We start from the raw sequence: 17,889 nt of genomic DNA, 5'->3' as shown, positions 1-17,889 counted from the left end.
CTCCAAGAGGGACCACGAGCCCAAGACTGGCTCCCATGCAGACAGTGACTCTAGCGCCACCTGCAGCGCTGATGAGGTGGAGGAGTCGGAGAACACCGAGAAGAACAGGTAGGGGCTTAGGTCCGGGTGGGGGCTCAGGGCTGGGTAGAGGGGTTGCAGGTGGGAGCTCAGGGCTGGGTGGAGGGGTTGCAGGTGGGAGCTCAGGGCTGGGTAGATGTGTTGCAGGTGGGGGCTCAGGGCTGGTTGTAGGGGTTGCAGGTGGGAGCTCAGGGCTGGGTGGAGGGGGTTCCAGGTGAGGGCGCAGGGCTGGGTGGAGGGGTTGCAGGTGGGAACTCAGGGCTGGGTGGAGGGGGATCCAGGTGGGAGCTCAGGGCTGGGTGGAGGGGGTTCCAGGTGACTGCGCAGGGCTGGGTGGAGGGGGTTGCAGGTCGAAGCTCGGAGCTGGGTGGAGGGTTTGCAAGTTGGGGTTCGGGACTGGGTGGAGGGGTTGCAGGTGAAGGGGTTGCAGGTGCAGGGCTCGGGGCTGGGTGGAGGGTTTGCAGGTGAAGGGCTCGGGCTGGGTGGAGGGGTTGCAGGTGAAGGGGTTGCAGGTGAAGGGCTCGGGGCTGGGTGGAGGGGTTGCAGGTGAAGGGGTTGCAGGTGAAGGGCTCGGGCCTGGGTGGAGGGGTTGCAGGTGAAGGGGTTGCAGGTGAAGGGCTCGGGGCTGGGTGGAGGGGTTGCAGGTGAAGGGGTTGCAGGTGAAGGGCTCGGGGTTGCAGGTGAAGGGCTCGGGCTGGGTGGAGGGGATGCAGGTGAAGAGTTCGGGGCTGGGTGGAGGGTTTGCAGGTGAAGGGCTCGGGCTGGGTGGAGGGGTTGCAGGTGAAGGGTTTGGGGCTGTGTGGAGGGGTTGCGTGTGGAGGGGTTGCAGGTTAAGGGTTTGGGCTGGGTGGAGGGGTTGCAGGTGAAGGGCTCGGGCTGGGTGGGGTGGTTGCAGGTGAAGGGCTCGGGCTGGGTGGAGGGGTTGCAGGTGAAGGGCTCGGGCTGAGTGGAGGGGTTGCAGGTGAAGGGCTCGGGCTGAGTGGAGGGGTTGCAGGTGAAGGGTTTGGGGCTGTGTGGAGGGGTTGCGTGTGGAGGGGTTGCAGGTGAAGGGTTTGGGCTGGGTGGAGGGGTTGCAGGTGAAGGGTTTGGGCTGGGTGGAGGGGTTGCAGGTGAAGGGCTCGGGCTGGGTGGGGTGGTTGCAGGTGAAGGGCTCGGGCTGGGTGGAGGGGTTGCAGGTGAAGGGCTCGGGCTGAGTGGAGGGGTTGCAGATGAAGGGCTCGGGCTGGGTGGAGGGGTTGCAGGTGAAGGGCTCGGGCTGGGTGGAGAGGTTGCAGGTGAAGGGCTCGGGCTGGGTGGAGGGGTTGCAGGTGAAGGGCTCGGGCTGGGTGGAGGGGTTGCAGGTGAAGGGCTCGGGCTGGGTGGAGGGGTGGCAGGTGACGGGCTCGGGCTGGGTGGAGGGGTTGCAGGTGAAGGGCTCGGGCTCGGGCTGGGTGGAGGGGTTGCAGGCCCTTAGTTGTCAGGCAATTTGTGGCAATACTCTACAACTATCATCAACCATAAACTCCTAAGGCCTTTGTGGGTGTGTGCATATGTACTAGAGCTAGGTGATATGGACAACATTCCCTGTCCTGCTAAATAATCTGAGCTATCACGATAACGATAAATTGAACGCTAAGTTTTTAACAAAGTGCACCACAGTTACTTTTTAATGTACTGACCAAAAATATAAACGCAACATGCAACCATATCAAAGATTTCACTGAGTTGCAGTTCATATATAGTCAATAGAAATAAATAAATAAAATCACATTTTATTTGTCACATACATGTGTTTAGCAGATGTTATTGCGGGTGTAGCAAAATGCTGTGTTTCTAGCTCCAACAGTGCAGTAATATCTAACAATACACACATTCTAAAGTAAAGGAATGGATTTAAGAATATATACATATTTGGACGAGCAATGACAGAGCGGCATAGACTAAGATACAGTAGATAGTATAGAGTACAGTATATACATATAAGATGAGTAATGCAAAATATGTTAACACTATTAAAGTGGCCAGTGATTTCAAGTCTATGTATATAAGAGACTGAAAAACAGCAGCTTTGATCTCAAGGACATCAGACTGTTAAATAACCATTACTAGCACAGCCTCTAATGTGCTAGTAATGGTTATTTAACAGTCTGATGTCCTTGAGATCAAAGCTGTTTTTCAGTCTCTCAGTCCCAACTTTGATGCACCTGTACTGACCTCGCCTTCTGGATGATAGCGGGGTGTACAGGCAGTGGCTCAGGTGGTTGTTGTCCTTGATGATCTTTTTGGCCTTCCTGTGACATTGGGTGTTGTAGGTGTTCTGGAGGGCAGGTACCTTGCCCGCGGTGATGCGTTGGGCAGACCGCATCACCCTCCGGAGAGCCCTACGGTTGTGGGCGGTGCAGTTGCCGTACCAGGCGGTGGCACAGCCCGACAGGATGCTCTCAATGGTGCATCTGTAAAAGTTTGTGAGGGTTTTAGGTGCCAAGACAAATTTCTTCAGCCTCCTGAGGTTGAAGAGGCGCTGTTGTACATTCTTCACCACACTGTATGTGTGGGTGGACCATTTCAGTTTGTCAGTTATGTACGCCGAGGAACTTTAAGCTTTCCACCTTCTCCACTGCGGTCCTGTGGATAGGGGGGTGCTCCCTCTGCTTTTTACTGAAGTCCACGATCATCTCCTTTTGTTGATGTTGAGTGAGAGGTTATTTTCCTGGCACTACACTCCCAGGGCCCTCACCTCCTCCTGTATTGTCATTGTTGATAATCAGGCCTACAACTGTTGCACCGTCTGCAAGCTTGATGATTGAGTTGGAGTCATGGGTGAACAGGGAGTACGATGATAGAGTACGATGTAGAGGTGTTGTTTCCTACCTTCACCACTTGCACAGGGCGATGCTCAGAGCTTAACGATGAGCTTGGAGGGTACTATGCTGAGCTAGAGTCAATTAACAGCATTCTTGCATAGGTATTCCTCTTGTCCAGATAGGATAGGGCAGTGTGCAGCACAAGGTTCACCTGTGTAATGATCATGCTATTGAATCAGCTTCTTGATATGCCACATCTGTCGGGTAGATGGATTATCTTGGCAAAGGACAAATGCTCACTAACAGGGATGTGAACAAATTTGTTCACAACATTTGAGAGAAGTAAGCTTTTTGTGCATATGGAGCATTTCTGGCATCTTTTATTTCAGTTCATGAAAAATGGGACCAACACTTTACATGTTGCGTTTATATTTTTGTTCAGTGTATTACCCTTAAAACGACTACTACTGCTTTGAATGCGGTAGCTCAATTGTCCTGTTAGCAATCGCCTATATTCACAGATTTTTTTTAGGCAACTTATTATCATTATCAATATCAGTAAAATGGCCTCTAAATGGCCGGTTGGGTCGTTGTTGATATTTTTCGGTTTATGGTCCAAGTTCTAAGATGTTTGTGTGTGCGTGCCTGCCTGCAGACGCAATGTGTGTGTGTGTGTGTGTGTGTGTGTGTGTGTGTGTGTGTGTGTGTGTGTGTCAAAGATGTGGGCTGACAGAAGTGGGGATTCGTCCTGCAGAGTATTTGTTAAGTTTTTTCCATGACAGCAGACTGCATGTATTGGCAGAGCCTAGGGGAACGTTGCCCTCTGTGCCAAAGCAAACAATGGGAGGGAGTGTGTGTGTGCGCCCCAGTTTCTCTCATTGTGTGTGTGGGGGTGTGTGGGTGTTCCGGAGTATCTGTGTGTGTTTTATGTGTGTATCTGTGAGTAGGGGATGGGTGGTTGGGCTCGTGGGATGGAAAAGCAGTCAGACCCTCTGCTCTCTTTGTGTTTTCATAGTGCGAGGTTCTGCTCAGGGTCAATCCGTGTTTATGGGAAAAGTAAATAAGAGAAGCCCGGCTATGGCCATATTAAGGAATGTGTGGTACATCCATTGGCAGGCTACTGAATGAGAAAGTGTGTTCTAGTTACCTCCCTCATTCTTTTTCTCTCGCTCTCTTGCGCGAGCTCTGGCTCGATCTCTCTCCTGTGGGCTCTGGCTCGATCTCTCTCCTGTGGGCTCTGGCTCGTGCTCTGGCTCTCTCTCCTCTCTCTCTCTCTCTCTCTCTCTCTCCTGTGGGCTCTGGCTCGCGCTCTGACTCGAGCGCCTGCTCTCTCTCTCGCGCGGCGCGCGCTTTCTCTCTTGCGCTCTCTGGCCTGCGCTTTCTCTCGCGCTCTCTCTCTCTTGCTCTTACTCTCTCTCTCTCGCAATCTCTCTCTCACACTCCACTCTTTTTCTCGCACTCTTTCACACTCTTTTGCTCTCCTTTTCTCTCTTTCTCTCCTCCCTCCTCCCCTTCGCTCTCTCTCGTTCCTTCCTCCTCTTCATTCCCTCCTTTTTTTATTTCTCTCTCCAGGATGACGTCCCCAAACCGGCCCAGCCTTCTAAACTATGCTCATGATGGGGTCATCTCCTCCCCCCTGCAGAAGCCCATGGACCTGAAGCAGCTCAAACAGAGGGCTGCGGCCATCCCCCCTATTGTGAGTCTTACCACTTAACCCCTCGTCTCTTTACACACTGTTGCCAGGCCCTGCAACCTGTATCTTAGTCTTCTCCATCCTTGGAGAGCATATGAGAGCCAGCCTGGTATACAGTCACTTAACTAAGGATTTATAAGTCCACTCTGGTATACAGTCAGATATACAATTGAAGTCGGACGTTTTTCGCAATTCCTGACATTTATTCCTAGTAAAAATTCCCTGTCTTAGGTCAGTTAGGATCACCACTTTATTTTAAGAATGAATAATAGTAGAGAGAATTATTTATTTCAGCTTTTATTTCTTTCATCACAATCCCAGTGGGTCAGAAGTTTACGTACACTCCATTAGTATTTGGTAGCATTGCCTTTAAATTGTTAAACTTGGGTCAAACGTTTTGGGTAGCCTTCCACAAGCTCCCCACAATAAGTTGGGTGAATTTTGGCCCATTCCTCCTGACAGAGCTGGTGTAACTGTGTCAGGTTTGTAGGCCTACTTGCTCGCACACGCTTTTTCAGTTCTGTCCAAATGTTCTATAGGATTGAGGTCAGAGCTTTGTGATGGCCACTCCAATACCTTGACTTTGTTTTCCTTAAGCCATTTTGTCACCGCTTTGGAAGTATGCTTGGGGTCATTGTCCACTTGGAAGACCCATTTGCGACCAAGCTTTAACTTCCTGACTGATGTCTTGAGATGTTACTTCAATTTCTCCAAAGAGTACGTACGACCTTTGTCCCCATGTGCAGTTGCAAACCGTAGTCTGGCTTTTTTTATGGCAGTTTTGGAGCACTGGCTTCTTCCTTGCTGAGCGGCCTTTCAGGTTATGTCGATATAGGACTCGTTTTACTGTGGATATAGATATTTTTGTACCTGTTTCCTCCAGCATCTTCATGGAGTCCTTTGCTGACTTCAACTGTAAGTCCAGCCTGGTATACAGTCACATATAAATCCTTAGATAAGTCCAGCCTGGTAAACAGTCACATATAAATCATTAGATAAGTCCAGCCTGGTACACAGTCACATATAAATCATTAGATAAGTCCAGCCTGGTATACAGTCACATATAATTCCAGCCTGGTATACAGTCACATATAAATCCTTAGATAAGTCCAGCCTGGTACACAGTCACATATAAATCCTTAGATAAGTCCAGCCTGGTACACAGTCACATATAAATCCTTAGATAAGTCCTGCCTGGTACACAGTCACATATAAATCCTTAGATAAGTCCTGCCTGGTAAACAGTCACATATAAATCCTTAGATAAGTCCAGCCTGGTATACAGTCACATATAAATCCTTAGATAAGTCCAACCTGGTACACAGTCACATATAAATCCTTAGATAAGTCCAACCTGGTATACAGTCACATATAAATCCTTAGATAAGTCCAGCCTGGTCATTCTACCCCTGTCAGTAGTATTAAGGCCAGCCCTCCTGTAATGACAATACTGCTGCTTCCACAGATAACAACATGGTGGGTAAAATGATAAAGACATATTTGTATTAGATAAGCAGGCCATCTGGAGCAGATGGGATAGATTGACCCAGAGGAGGAACAAGATGCCAGACATTAAGGAAAACAATAAGAGGAACAGGGTCACTGGATGTGTGTAAGGTTAGTGTTTGTATGTGTATCAGCTACTCACCGTGCCTCTCTCTACTGTTTATGCAGATGCCCCAGATCCCGGAGGGTGGCCCGCGGGGTGGGGTTGGTAAGGCCGTGCTGCCCCCCCATGCCCTGGCTCTCTACCAGCAGCAGATCACCATGGCCCACGGAGAGTCCTCCCAGGAGGCCAAGCAGCAGCAGCATGCAGGTCAGCCCAGCAAACAGCACCCTTACCCAGCGCAGGGAGACAGAGACCCCCACAACATCAGCAGCCCTCGTGTCCGCCCACGCAGCCCCTCCACCAGCGACAAGGACGGTACGAACACCAGCTCTCTCTCTCTCTCTCTCTCTCTCTCTCTCTCTCTCTCTCTCGCCCTCCCTCGCTCTCGCTCGCTCTCTCTCCCTCCCTCTCTCCCTCTCTCCCTCTCTCCCTCGCTCCCTCGCTCTCGCTCGCTCTCTTTTCAGCTCCTCTCATCCTTCTGCTCAGTCTAAACCCAACTCCCTTGGTTCTAGATTATTAGGCTATGTGCTGATTTGAGGGGGATTATGTCAGTTCTACACTGTTTGGTGTTGTGCTGGTATTGATCTTTGGTATCCCCGTGCAGCGGGATCTGTGTCGGGTTGTTGAGTTCAGTCTTGGATATCCTTTGAGAGTTGTGCTCCATGTTAATTGCTAGACCTGTCTAGACCTAGTCTTATTTAGAAGATGTTGACACAAGATGAACTGAAGAGTTTCCATCTGGGGCCTTTAAAGAAGCCGAGGTAACCCGGGACCAAGGCCTATGTAACTACGGAGGATCTCCTATTCTTATGAACCCTGGAGAAAACACAGCCCAGTGGCAAGGGAGGGGGGCAGTGTTCTGTGTGAGTCGCAATACAGTAAACTGAGGAGGTAGCCTGTGTGTGTAGGGATTCGAGTCACATGGACATGTGTGGGTGTATGTATGAGTGTGATGATGTGAGTACCGGGTATGTGATCAGCTGCAGTATGTCTGTGTCCCTGCAGAGCTGGAAGGCAACGAGAGGTGGCTGCAGACTCTACTTCACGGATTACGTAGGTTCACACCCCGCCCTGCTCTATCCCTAACTCATACCCCTTCGGCCAACACACGCCTAGCTAAATTCACTTCCTTAGCGGGGTTTGACTGTGTGTGTGTACACTAAACACTAGCAATGGGTTTGGCAGTGTGTTTGTACTCTAAACACAAGGGATGGCTGTGTGGAGCAGCGTTGCTGTGTGGCTGGCTGCGCTCCTTGCTATGATGATGATAAGGAGGAGCATAACAAGCTAGTGCTGGCCAAGGGATGGCTCCCGGCTTCCAGAAAGTGTTGGTAAGGGCCAGTATTGGCTAGTTGCTGAGTGTGTGTTTGTGTGTCCCGTCTTACAGATAAGTCCCGGGCCTTCTCTCCTCACGGAGACCCTAAGAAGCAGGCGGTGGGGCCAGAGGACCTGAGGGCCACTACCCTGGGCCGGCCTGTCATGTCCCCCTACCCAATGTCCCCTCGAGACATGGCCAAGCTCAGCCACGATCAACACCTGCTCCACTATAACTCATGTGAGTCCTACTACAAGCCCTCTCTAACCACAAGGGCTCCCATATCGTACTTTGTTGGGAAATGTTTGTTGAATTTGTTGTCCTCAGGGCAGCATCATCAGGCCCTCATCCCCTGTAGTTCAGGTGCCAGCTCCCATTTCACTGTTATGTCCCCTTGCTTTGCGCTATCCTTAGCCAATCTCCTTTAACTGTTATTTCCTATCAAATCCTGCTCTGTCTATATTTGTATCCATATAAAAGTATCTGTCTGTGATCTCAGCTTTCCAGCAGGTTGGCCACTCTGGACCCCCTGGTCTGCAGCAGGATGGCATCAGGTTGGCAGCGGTGCGCCCCCTCCACATGCCAGAGCCACCCCCTCTCATCTCCTCCAACAAGCCAGGGGGGTCTATCACACAGGTACAGTACACTAACGTTTCTCCAGAGAACCGTAGCACCCATTTAGATTGGGGGAAGTGAATGGAGTGTTGCCATGCACTATGCTCACTGTTGTTGCTGTGTGGTTCACAGGGAACCCCAGTGCAGCTGCATAGCCCGGCTCACGGGATGGACCATGGGAAGATGCCCCCTGCACAGATGGGTTTGTCCTGGATGGATCAGAGGAAAGTGGGTGAGTCCAAGTGTCTGGAGTGGGTGCAGCATTCCCAGCCTTGGTTTGCTGGTGAGTTGCCCTCTTCTTGTCCTAACCTTCAATTCTCCGTTTGGGTGTCCTGGGCTTTCTGCACTGACACACTCTCCTCTCTGCTCTTATCTCACACTGTACCCCTCTGACTCGCACACATCAGGTCCCTACCCTGTGGTGAAGCAGGAGCAGCTGTCCCCGCGGTGCTCGTCCTCCCAGGCAGAGAACCTGTCCACGCAGGGGGCGCCCCACGACGCCAACGCTGGACGTGGTGAGTTCACAGCTAGATACACTACACACCCACCTGTCGGGACACTGTTCTCTGCTCATACGGATTCTCTGCTCTGTTATTGGGGCATAAACAGACCTCCATGCCAGTGTAAAGCCCTGACTTTGTTCTCCTGGATGTGTTGAATTTGCAGGGTCCATGGCAGCGGTGCAGGGGGGCAGCATCACGAAGGGCATCCCTGGGACCAGAGTTCACCAGGACTCCCCCATCTCCTACCGAGGAGGCTCCATCACCCAGGTAAGGGCAACACACCAACCTCAACGCTGTGCTTCTGCTAACTGGGCCGTACTTATTACCATGACTAACAGCTTTGGCCTAAAATTCTCACCGGGCTGTTTATTGTACGTCTCCAAATGAAACGAGGACAACGACACAGGCGTGTTGAGAGGTCATGAGCCCAGGCTGGAAAGTTAGGCTGGGTAAAGGCTGTGGCAACAGGCAGGCAGGATCTCACTGCTGATCCTGACTGGTGTGACATAACCGTGGCTCTGACTGCTCCCTGTCGCCCTAGCAACAGGTACACACTGTACCATGTCTGTTCCCTTCTTGATTTATCTGTTTACTCTCTCCACTCGCTAAGCCCCGTCACTGATACGCACGGTCTTCAGCCTGATGTAATAACTCCCTCAGCCAACTGGCCTGGAAATGGGATGAGATTATATGTGCCCAGATAGATAACTGAGGGAAAGGTGAGAGTTCGTATATAATCAAGAGTGGGTGGGGATGTCGCACGGCGGCTCCTTTGTTTGTCTAGCTGACTGCTAGGCAGAGTGAAAGCCTATCTGTCAATGAGGTGTGTGTGTGTGTACAGATAAGCTTTGCGGCATCGGGTGCGTAGGTCTCTCGCATCTCCCTTGATGACATTGGATGCTGAGGGTAGATAGGGGAGATAGGAAGGGTGTTTGTGTCTGTCAAGGCCACTCGATCCTGTGAGACGAGCCCAACCCCCCCTAAACCTCCACTTATGGTCTGGCCTCTGATGGCACTATCCCCCCAGCCCCCTCGAATATCATTTGACGTACATTTTAGTCATTAAGCAGAGCGATGTACAGTTAGTGCATTTATTTTAAGGCAGCTAGGAGGGACACCCACATCACAGTCATAGTAAGTGCATTTTCCCTCAATAAAGGAATAAAAGTCAGAGCTAGTAAGGGTGGGTAGAAAAGTGTTAGTTCATGAAAGGTGTTTTTTTGGGGGGGGGGGCAGGCCTGTGCACGCTCTCTCTCTCTCAGCCTCCCAGCAGGCTTATGTAAACCCCCACTAGCCATGGCGCAAATCTGACTCGCACTGAAAGTGTGCCAGAGACATGACTCAATAGCCCTGACCAAACCCGCTGCTGCCATTCTGTCACCTGGTGTTAGCACTGCAGAGTGTGTGTGGGGGTTATTGTTCTTATGTGACTAGGCTGCCGCTGGTATAGTAGTGAGTAATTGAATTTGTTTAGCGTGCGGGCTCTGTTGCAGCAGCGGTCAGGACAAAAAGCTCTGTCGTCGTTGAGTCATAACGTGACATCCACGCGCATAACAACAATTGCCTCACACTTCTCCGATTGGCATCAGTGAGCGATAAATGATCCCTATGATCTTAATCATCGTCTCAATAAAAAAAAATAACATTCAGGACAAATATGCATCTTACAACAACGTGCAATGAAAGAGTTAAACTGACATCTGCTGTATCTTGTGGGGTGATTGGCTGTTGTGTTCCTCTGCGTTTGTCCCTCCCTCCACAGGGCACCCCGGCTGACGTTCTGTACAAGGGGACCATAACCCGTCTGATCACGGAAGACAATCCCAGCAGGGCAGAGAGGGAGCGGGACGAGGCCCTGTCCAAAGGACATGTGGTCTATGAGGGCATCAGCGGACACATCCTCACCTATGACCGTCAGTTCTCTAACCTAGAAACACCGTGCTACTACACTTATACTACCGTTCAAAAGTTTGGGGTCACTTAATGTCCTTGTTTTTGAAAGAAAAGCACATGTTTTGTCCATTAAAATAACATCAAATTGATCAGAAATTTTTGCAGGTACTATTTTGCAGGTACTATTTTATGAAGCTGCCAGTTCAGGACTTGTGAGGCGTCTGTTTCTCAAACTAGACACACTAATGTACTTGTCTTCTTGCTCAGTTGTGCACCTGGGCCTCCCACTCCTCTTACTATTCTGGTTAGAGACAGTTTGCGCTGTCTGTGAAGGGAGTAGTACACAGCATTGTACGAGATCTTCAGTTTCTTGCCAATTTCTCACATGGAATAGCCTTAATTTCTCAGAACAAGAATAGATTGACGAGTTTCAGAAGAAAGTCTTTGTTTCTGGCCATTTTGAGCCTGTAATCGAAACCACAAATGCTGATGCTCCAAATACTTTATTACTTCTTTAATCATTACAACAGTTTTCAGCTGTGGTTTTCTAATGATCAATTAGCCTTTTAAAATGATCAACTTGGATTAGCTAACACAATGTGCCATTGGAACACAGGAGTGATGGTTGCTGATAATGGGCCTATTTACGCCTATGTAGATATACCATAGAAAATCAGCCATTTCCCGCAACAATAGTCCTTTACAACATTAACAATGTCTACACTGTATTTCTGATCAATTTAATGTTATTTTAATGGACCAAAAATGTGCTTTTCTTTCAAAAACAAGGACATTTCTAAGTGGCCCCAAAGTTTTTACATACTGTAACAACAGGAACAGAGGCATCGCCTTTAGTCTTGAAGAGTTAAAACCTCCTCTCAATGTCCTGTTGACTGTTGTTTGTGGTGTGTTCTCCTCAGGCCTACCCTCTCAGAACCCTAAAGAAGACGGCCGGGGCCAGCCTGGGGAGATCTTGGGGCTGAAGCGCCCCTATGATGTCATGGAGGGAGGGATCTCCAGGGGGCTGCCCATGAGGGACTCTCTGTCTGCAGCCAACTGTGAGGGTAAGTTGAGGAGTCCGCTACCCTCTAAGAGCTCTAGCATGTACTTTACATAGACCTAGAGTCCTACAAGGACGAAAAAAATGCTACTCTTTCTTCACTCCCCCACATACTTCAGGTCTGATGGGTAGAGCCATGCCCCATGAGAGAGACAGCCCACACCCGACCCACCACATCCGTGGTTCCATTTCACAGGGTAATTATTCCATACACAGTGTTATTCCAGTCACTGCATCAGGGTTGTTGAACAATCACTGCATCGCCTAGTTGAGCAATCGCTCAAGAGAAGTTAATTGTCAATAAAGTTCCAGTCTGACTTCAAATTTGAACTCCTGCGCATTTGTGTTCCTCCTCCTCTTCCCCCCAGGTATCCCCCGTCACCTGGAACCCCAGGATGGCTACATGAGGCGAGAGCCCAAGCAGATGAAGAGAGAGGGCTCCCCGCCCCGAGGGCCTAGCCAGATGGCTGACCCCATGAAAGGCCGAGACGGCATGGTGCCCACCGTGAAGGAGGGGGGCCGATCCATCCACCTCATTCCCAGAGAGGAGCTCCGACAGATGCCCGAAGGCATGATGATGGCCAAGGCTGGCAAAGATGGCATCATAGCACAGGTGAGTGGAACGCCACACTGTAGATTCACTGTGCCTCAGGGAAATAAAAGCAAGACAAGTCCCTGTTGGTAGAGATATTCAGCGTTTCCTTTTTTTCAGGGTGCTCCAATGAAGCAGGAGCAGGGTGGCTTAAGGAAGGGGCATGACGTTCGTTCCATCATCGCCAGCTCCCCGCGCTCCCACTACAGCATGCCCCCTCACCTGGAGATGCGGGGGCCTGAGCAGCGGGGCCGCTACGAGGAAGGTCCTAAGGGTCGGCCCAGCGCTGTGGTCAGCACGGCCAGCTCCATGGCCCGCTCCTCGCCTCTGGCCATGGGGGGCGATCAGGGTGGCAAGGCCCACCACAGCCCCGTTGGCTACGAGGAACACAAGGGTGGCATGAGGGCTCCCTACACTGGGCCTTCTCACAGAGGATCCCCGCTGTCCAGAGAATCAGGCCAGCGGCAGCATGAAGGTATGTCACACACCGACACCGGACTGTGCACTGTCGTAGAACCTGTCTGATTGTGACGCATGGTTGAAATGAAAAGAGCTCATGTGAAGCCCACCGTGTTTGTGTTCTGAAGCATCCTTCCCGTCTCTCCTCTGTGTGGTCCAGGCTCCAATAAGAATCAGCCTCAGGAGCGCAAGTCCACACCCACCCCTAGGGAGATGAGCTCCGGCAAGTCACCGCTGTCGGGCGTTGCCGAGCAGCAGGCCCAACAACAGGCCCAACAACAGGCATCCCTGGCGTCGTACGAGCGTCTGCTGCAGGGTCTGGGGGCTGACGTGTACCGAGGTCAGATCCCCCTGGCCTTTGACCCTGCTGCCCTGCGTCAGGGCATCCCCATCGACCCAGGTACATAGTACACGATTGGACCCTTCTCGTGTCCACTGTATAGTTCTACGTAGGAGCTCCTTCTATAACTGCTCTTTCTGTCTGTTGGAGGGGTGTGGTTGGGGGGGGGGTGTACGTGACTATATGGCTTTATATGGTCTCTTTGTCTTCCTCCTCATTTAGCAGCCTACTACCTGCCTCGTCACCTGGCCCCTAACCCTGGCTACCCTCACCCCTACCCCTACCTGATCCGGGGCTTCCCTGACACGGCGGCCCTGGAGAACCGCCAGACGCTGCTCAACGACTACATCACCTCCCAGCAGATGCACCAGTGGCCTGCAGCCGCCGCCATGGCTGCCCAGCGCTCAGACCTGCTGAGGGGGCTCTCACCACGGGACCAGCCCCTCCAACTGCCCTACTCTGCTGCCCCGCGCGGTGAGCCTCACTCTGGTCATGGTGCACACACACACACACACACACACACACACACACACACACACACACACACACACACACACACAAAAAGTAGCCTAGCTGGACCAGTGTAGTGTAGCGCAGTCTGTAGTTTTGACTAGTGTTGTTCTTTCTTCTTGTTCCCAGGGATCATCGATCTGTCTCAGGTGCCACACTTACCTGTCCTGGTCCCTCCCTCTGCAGGGTCTTCCGGCTCCCCCATGGACCGCATCACCTACATCCCTGGAGCCTTCCCTAGCCAGCCATACACCTCCTCTCCCATCTCACCAGGTACTGGACTGAACTCTACACCAGCCAGCATTCTGTGTTTTTAAATGTGATGCTGTGTGACGGACTCATCTGTGTTTTGTTTGTGTCTCTCCTGTGCTGTGTAGTTGGGCCCCAACACATGAGCAAGCAGCATGGCACACCATCCTCTGCTGACCGCGAGCGGGAGAGAGACCGGGAGAGAGACCGCGAGAGGGAGCGGGAGAGAGACCGCGAGAGGGACAGGGAGCAGGAGAGAGAGAGGGAGAGGGATCGCGAGAGACAACGGGACAGAGACAGAGAGCGGGAGAGAGAGCGGGACAGGGACAGAGAAAAGGGGATCTCTCACGGCAACGTGGAACACGCCCCCATCTGGAGACCAGGTGTGTAAAGATATCGACCCACTCACTGTCTGTCTGTCTGCTATTCAATTATTACACTATTATGTTATTACCATGATAGTAGTACATTTACTGCACATGGTCTGTGTTGGATGTCTATGCTGCTGTTTTATGAGATGATATGAGCTCTGTGCTGTGTGTAATATATCTTTACCCTCCCTTCCTCAGGTACAGAGCACAGCTCAGGTGGTAGTGTCAGGCCCTCCTCCCACTCTGGCTATGGCCACCAGCACTCCCCGGTGTCCCCTCGCACCCAGGACAGTGTCCAGCAGAGGCCCAGCGTCCTGCACAACACTGGGGGCAAGAGTCTGCCTGTCAGCGACCACAACAACCCCTCTGTGCTAAGGTAACCTGCTTGGTGACATGCATGACATACATGGTTGGATAAATGGCTAAGTATCTCCTACTGCAGGTGCCTTCTAAATAAGATGTGCAGACTGTGGTGGAGGTTCATCTGTGGTTGGCATGTTTACTGACTGTTTTAGTGATTTTGTTTTCCTCTCACAGGTCCATGCCAGGCTCAAATCGCTACCCAGGCTACGCCTACCAACAAAGCATGGACTCTAAGGAAATGGGCCGGGATGGGGGCAAGAGTAGGGGAGGCCTTCCCAAACACACCCAAGACCAACATGGGCCCTCTATATCCTCCAGCAAATCTGACCCCAAGCTGGCCAGCCCTAACCAAGGGGGTTACCCCAGCCCCTACCCCCAGGGCTCTTCAGCCTCTCACCACTCAGGGCGACCCCCTCACCTGCTGCCCCCCCAGTCGGATAACGCTGCTGGCCGCGGAGAAAGTGGCACACCTAGTAGGGAAAAGACTCAAAACAAACCGATGTCCGTTCAGGAACAAGAGCTCCGATCACTCGGTAAGACCACCATGACTGCGGCCAACTTCATAAACGCGATTATCATGCGTCAAATTTCTTGTGAAACGGGGATGCCAGAGACGGGCTCGCTCGTGGCCAACAGCGCCAGTGATGGTAAGACGCTCTGGATCCCAGGGTCCCCTCATCACCCAGACCCTCCCCTCGTCCGTCTGTGGCCTATTGCACGCTGTGGTGGTTGGGCATTATCAAATCAGTCCAAATTATTTTTGACATTTATTTTTTTTGTGTTCTTTTCTACGCTATGCTATTTTTTTGTGTAACGTAGAGTACTATAAAATATATATATCCAAACGTGACCATCTAATTTTTATTATTTAACACGTTTTGACATTGAGAAGAAGAAACAGTCTAAACTGGAGCTTACATAGACATAATATTAAGGAGATGAAAGCAGCTTACGAGCTGGATAAATCAAATTATTCAATGACTATATATTTTTGATTAAAAGACCTATGTATTGACCATTTATTATGGTACAAAGAACCCAATTGGTATTTCCTTGGAGAGAGATCCTAGATGTCCTTTAAGGTGTCATTCATAGATGGCTCAGTGGTTGGAAGATTTCAGCGTAACATTCATTGCTGCTTATTTTAATTTCCTTTTCATCGAGGATGTGGCTGTCGTTACCACGTGGCACCCCTCCCCCCTCATATTGAAATCTTAGTTCACCTGTAGTATTCAAGAGTTCCATGTTAGGAACTAAATGAAGTAGCCTCGTTATCAATCTATCAATGTAATGTTAGGAGAAGGTTTATGATGAGTATAGTAATTCTGTAAGTATTTGATTTATAGTTAGTAATGACACCTTCCTTACAGATATTCACCTCACAAAATGTTCCAGAAATAAGGTGAAAATATTGCTAGCTAGATTACCTAAATGACAAAAGAGAAAGCTGAGGTCAGTCGGTGTCGATATAAACCAGTGTGAAATGTAGTAGGAAACGGTCAGGCGAGCCTGCCAGGATGCATCACGAGAATAACGCCCCACCAGCCACCAGACAGACAGACAGCCTCCCCGGGGCTCCAGACAGCGTTGATCATCCTCTGGAGGGGTGGTGGAGGTGGGGGGCAGGGAGAGGGCATAACGGGTGGTGGAGAGACCCATAAAAAGATCCTGGGGGAGGGGGGGTGCTGCAGCTTCTGGCCCCCAAATCTCTGCATGTCCTTATTACGCCTCACTGTAATTTATTCTGATTTTTCCACATGCAAACCGCTCGATGCGGCTTTTCCATCATTATAAATGCAATATTGTTTTCTTGTTTTTCCATTTGTAAAGCTATGTGCCACATCAATATTTATGACATGCCTATAGGGAAAGTGTGTGCATGTCGAGGCCAGATGAGTGTTGTGGTATAACATGCTGTGAGAAGTGTGTGTATGTATATATATATAATCATACACACACACATATATATATATATATATATATATATATCACACACACACCGAGTGTACAAAACATTAAGAACACCTTCCTAGTATTGAGTTGCCATTTTATGTCACCGCTAAGCTTGTCAGTGATTTATGCTTCTCTCCTTTGAGGAGAGTTCCGTATATAAATAAGTCCGTAGTGTTCTGAAGTAGCTTGACACATCCAACGCCACTGGCTGACAACACTTTGAGGATTTCCTCAGCAGGAAACCTATCGTTGAGCTCTTATGCACAGCAGATGTGTCACTTATGCAATGTTTATCGAGCACACCATATGCTGCACATAATGGACTTAAACAAATAAACAAACAAATATATATATTTTCTATAATTTTGCAACAAGCTCTCGTCAGTTTTCACCTTTAGAAACAGGGAATACTAATACACTGTAGTTAGAGACTTCCTGTAAGCTGCCTCTTCAAACTGACCCAGAAAACTGAATTTTCACCTTCTTTGTCCCCTCTGTGTGTACATGGTGGTGCTGCTTAATGTGTGTGTGTGTGCGCTGTGGGCACCACCCTGTGTGTATTGTCCTGTCCCCTCAGTTCAACAGAAGATGATGCCCATGGAGCAGCACGGTCTGTACCGGCCTCCCTCTGAGGAGAGGCTGTCCCCGGGCCAGCAGCCCCAGTCCCCCCTGGTCAAAGGCAGCCAGAGGGTGGTCACCCTGGCCCAGCACATCAGTGTAAGCCCCCACACAACTACAGGAATATATTTTACTATATCATATCACTGTTACATTTACCGTACAGTTCTTCTTAAAGTCTGTAGGAATGAGAAGCAGACAGGACGGAAGGAGAGATGCTGTGTCTGACCTGTATCTGTGATGTGTGTGTGGGGAACAGGAGGTGATCACCAAGGACTACACCCGGCAGAGCCAGCAGGCCCAGCAGCAGGTCCCTATGCAGCAGTCTTACCATAGCAACTCTGTCCTGGACCTGACCCGGCCCCCCAGCGCCCCCCAGGCCCCCCCTGCCTCCCAGGAGCCCAGCCAGGGGCCTCGCTACACTCCAGAGGGAGCCGGCGGGGATCGTGCCCGAGACAGGTACTGCCCAGACTTTATACTGTATATGGCACCGCTCTGTATCTTCCTAAGGGTGTCACATGATAAGTACTATGTTTAATCCTATGTGGAAATGCAGATACTGAAATATTACTGACATGAATTGATATTGAATATTGTTTAGATGACTGCATAATCAGCCAGACCACAGTGGCTCATTAGTGTGTGTGTGTGTGTGTGTGTGTGTGTGTGTGTGTGTGTTCCCAGGTCCCCTCCTCAGCCCAAGGTGTCACCTGTCAATATGTCTACAGACGGCATTGAGCCCGTGTCCCCTGCCGGAGCCATGTCTGAACCAGAGACACAAGGGGCCTCCTACCCCAACGAGCAGGGGTAAGGTTTCACCCTCCCTTCCTCACACAGATAGAAATCATTCTCTAGACTACTCTTGGTAAAAAAATATTAAAAAAA

General features: G+C 50.5%; 1 protein-coding gene across 1 annotated transcript in view; it reads left to right on the top strand.

The window, feature by feature from the left end:
- Positions 1 to 17,889, top strand: part of LOC110535946 (nuclear receptor corepressor 2) — a 128,625-nt gene that overhangs the window by 102,973 nt on the left and 7,763 nt on the right. The window contains exons 20-42 of the mRNA XM_036936316.1: positions 1 to 108; positions 4,434 to 4,557; positions 6,229 to 6,478; positions 7,169 to 7,216; positions 7,551 to 7,718; positions 7,978 to 8,114; positions 8,226 to 8,325; positions 8,501 to 8,608; positions 8,760 to 8,863; positions 10,359 to 10,509; positions 11,410 to 11,553; positions 11,669 to 11,746; positions 11,918 to 12,162; positions 12,262 to 12,616; positions 12,761 to 13,000; positions 13,166 to 13,414; positions 13,637 to 13,723; positions 13,828 to 14,082; positions 14,269 to 14,446; positions 14,608 to 15,243; positions 16,851 to 17,103; positions 17,264 to 17,463; positions 17,689 to 17,811. The exon at positions 1 to 108 is cut by the window's left edge and continues 307 nt beyond it. Coding sequence (XP_036792211.1) covers positions 1 to 108; positions 4,434 to 4,557; positions 6,229 to 6,478; positions 7,169 to 7,216; positions 7,551 to 7,718; positions 7,978 to 8,114; positions 8,226 to 8,325; positions 8,501 to 8,608; positions 8,760 to 8,863; positions 10,359 to 10,509; positions 11,410 to 11,553; positions 11,669 to 11,746; positions 11,918 to 12,162; positions 12,262 to 12,616; positions 12,761 to 13,000; positions 13,166 to 13,414; positions 13,637 to 13,723; positions 13,828 to 14,082; positions 14,269 to 14,446; positions 14,608 to 15,243; positions 16,851 to 17,103; positions 17,264 to 17,463; positions 17,689 to 17,811 — 4,341 coding nt within the window. The remainder of the gene's footprint in view (positions 109 to 4,433; positions 4,558 to 6,228; positions 6,479 to 7,168; positions 7,217 to 7,550; positions 7,719 to 7,977; positions 8,115 to 8,225; positions 8,326 to 8,500; positions 8,609 to 8,759; positions 8,864 to 10,358; positions 10,510 to 11,409; positions 11,554 to 11,668; positions 11,747 to 11,917; positions 12,163 to 12,261; positions 12,617 to 12,760; positions 13,001 to 13,165; positions 13,415 to 13,636; positions 13,724 to 13,827; positions 14,083 to 14,268; positions 14,447 to 14,607; positions 15,244 to 16,850; positions 17,104 to 17,263; positions 17,464 to 17,688; positions 17,812 to 17,889) is intronic.

The sequence above is a fragment of the Oncorhynchus mykiss genome, chromosome 11 (assembly GCF_013265735.2).
Source record: "Oncorhynchus mykiss isolate Arlee chromosome 11, USDA_OmykA_1.1, whole genome shotgun sequence".
NCBI lineage: Eukaryota > Metazoa > Chordata > Actinopteri > Salmoniformes > Salmonidae > Oncorhynchus > Oncorhynchus mykiss.
The sequence above is the reverse complement of the archived record's forward strand: the minus strand, read 5'-3'. Positions and strand labels throughout refer to the sequence as shown.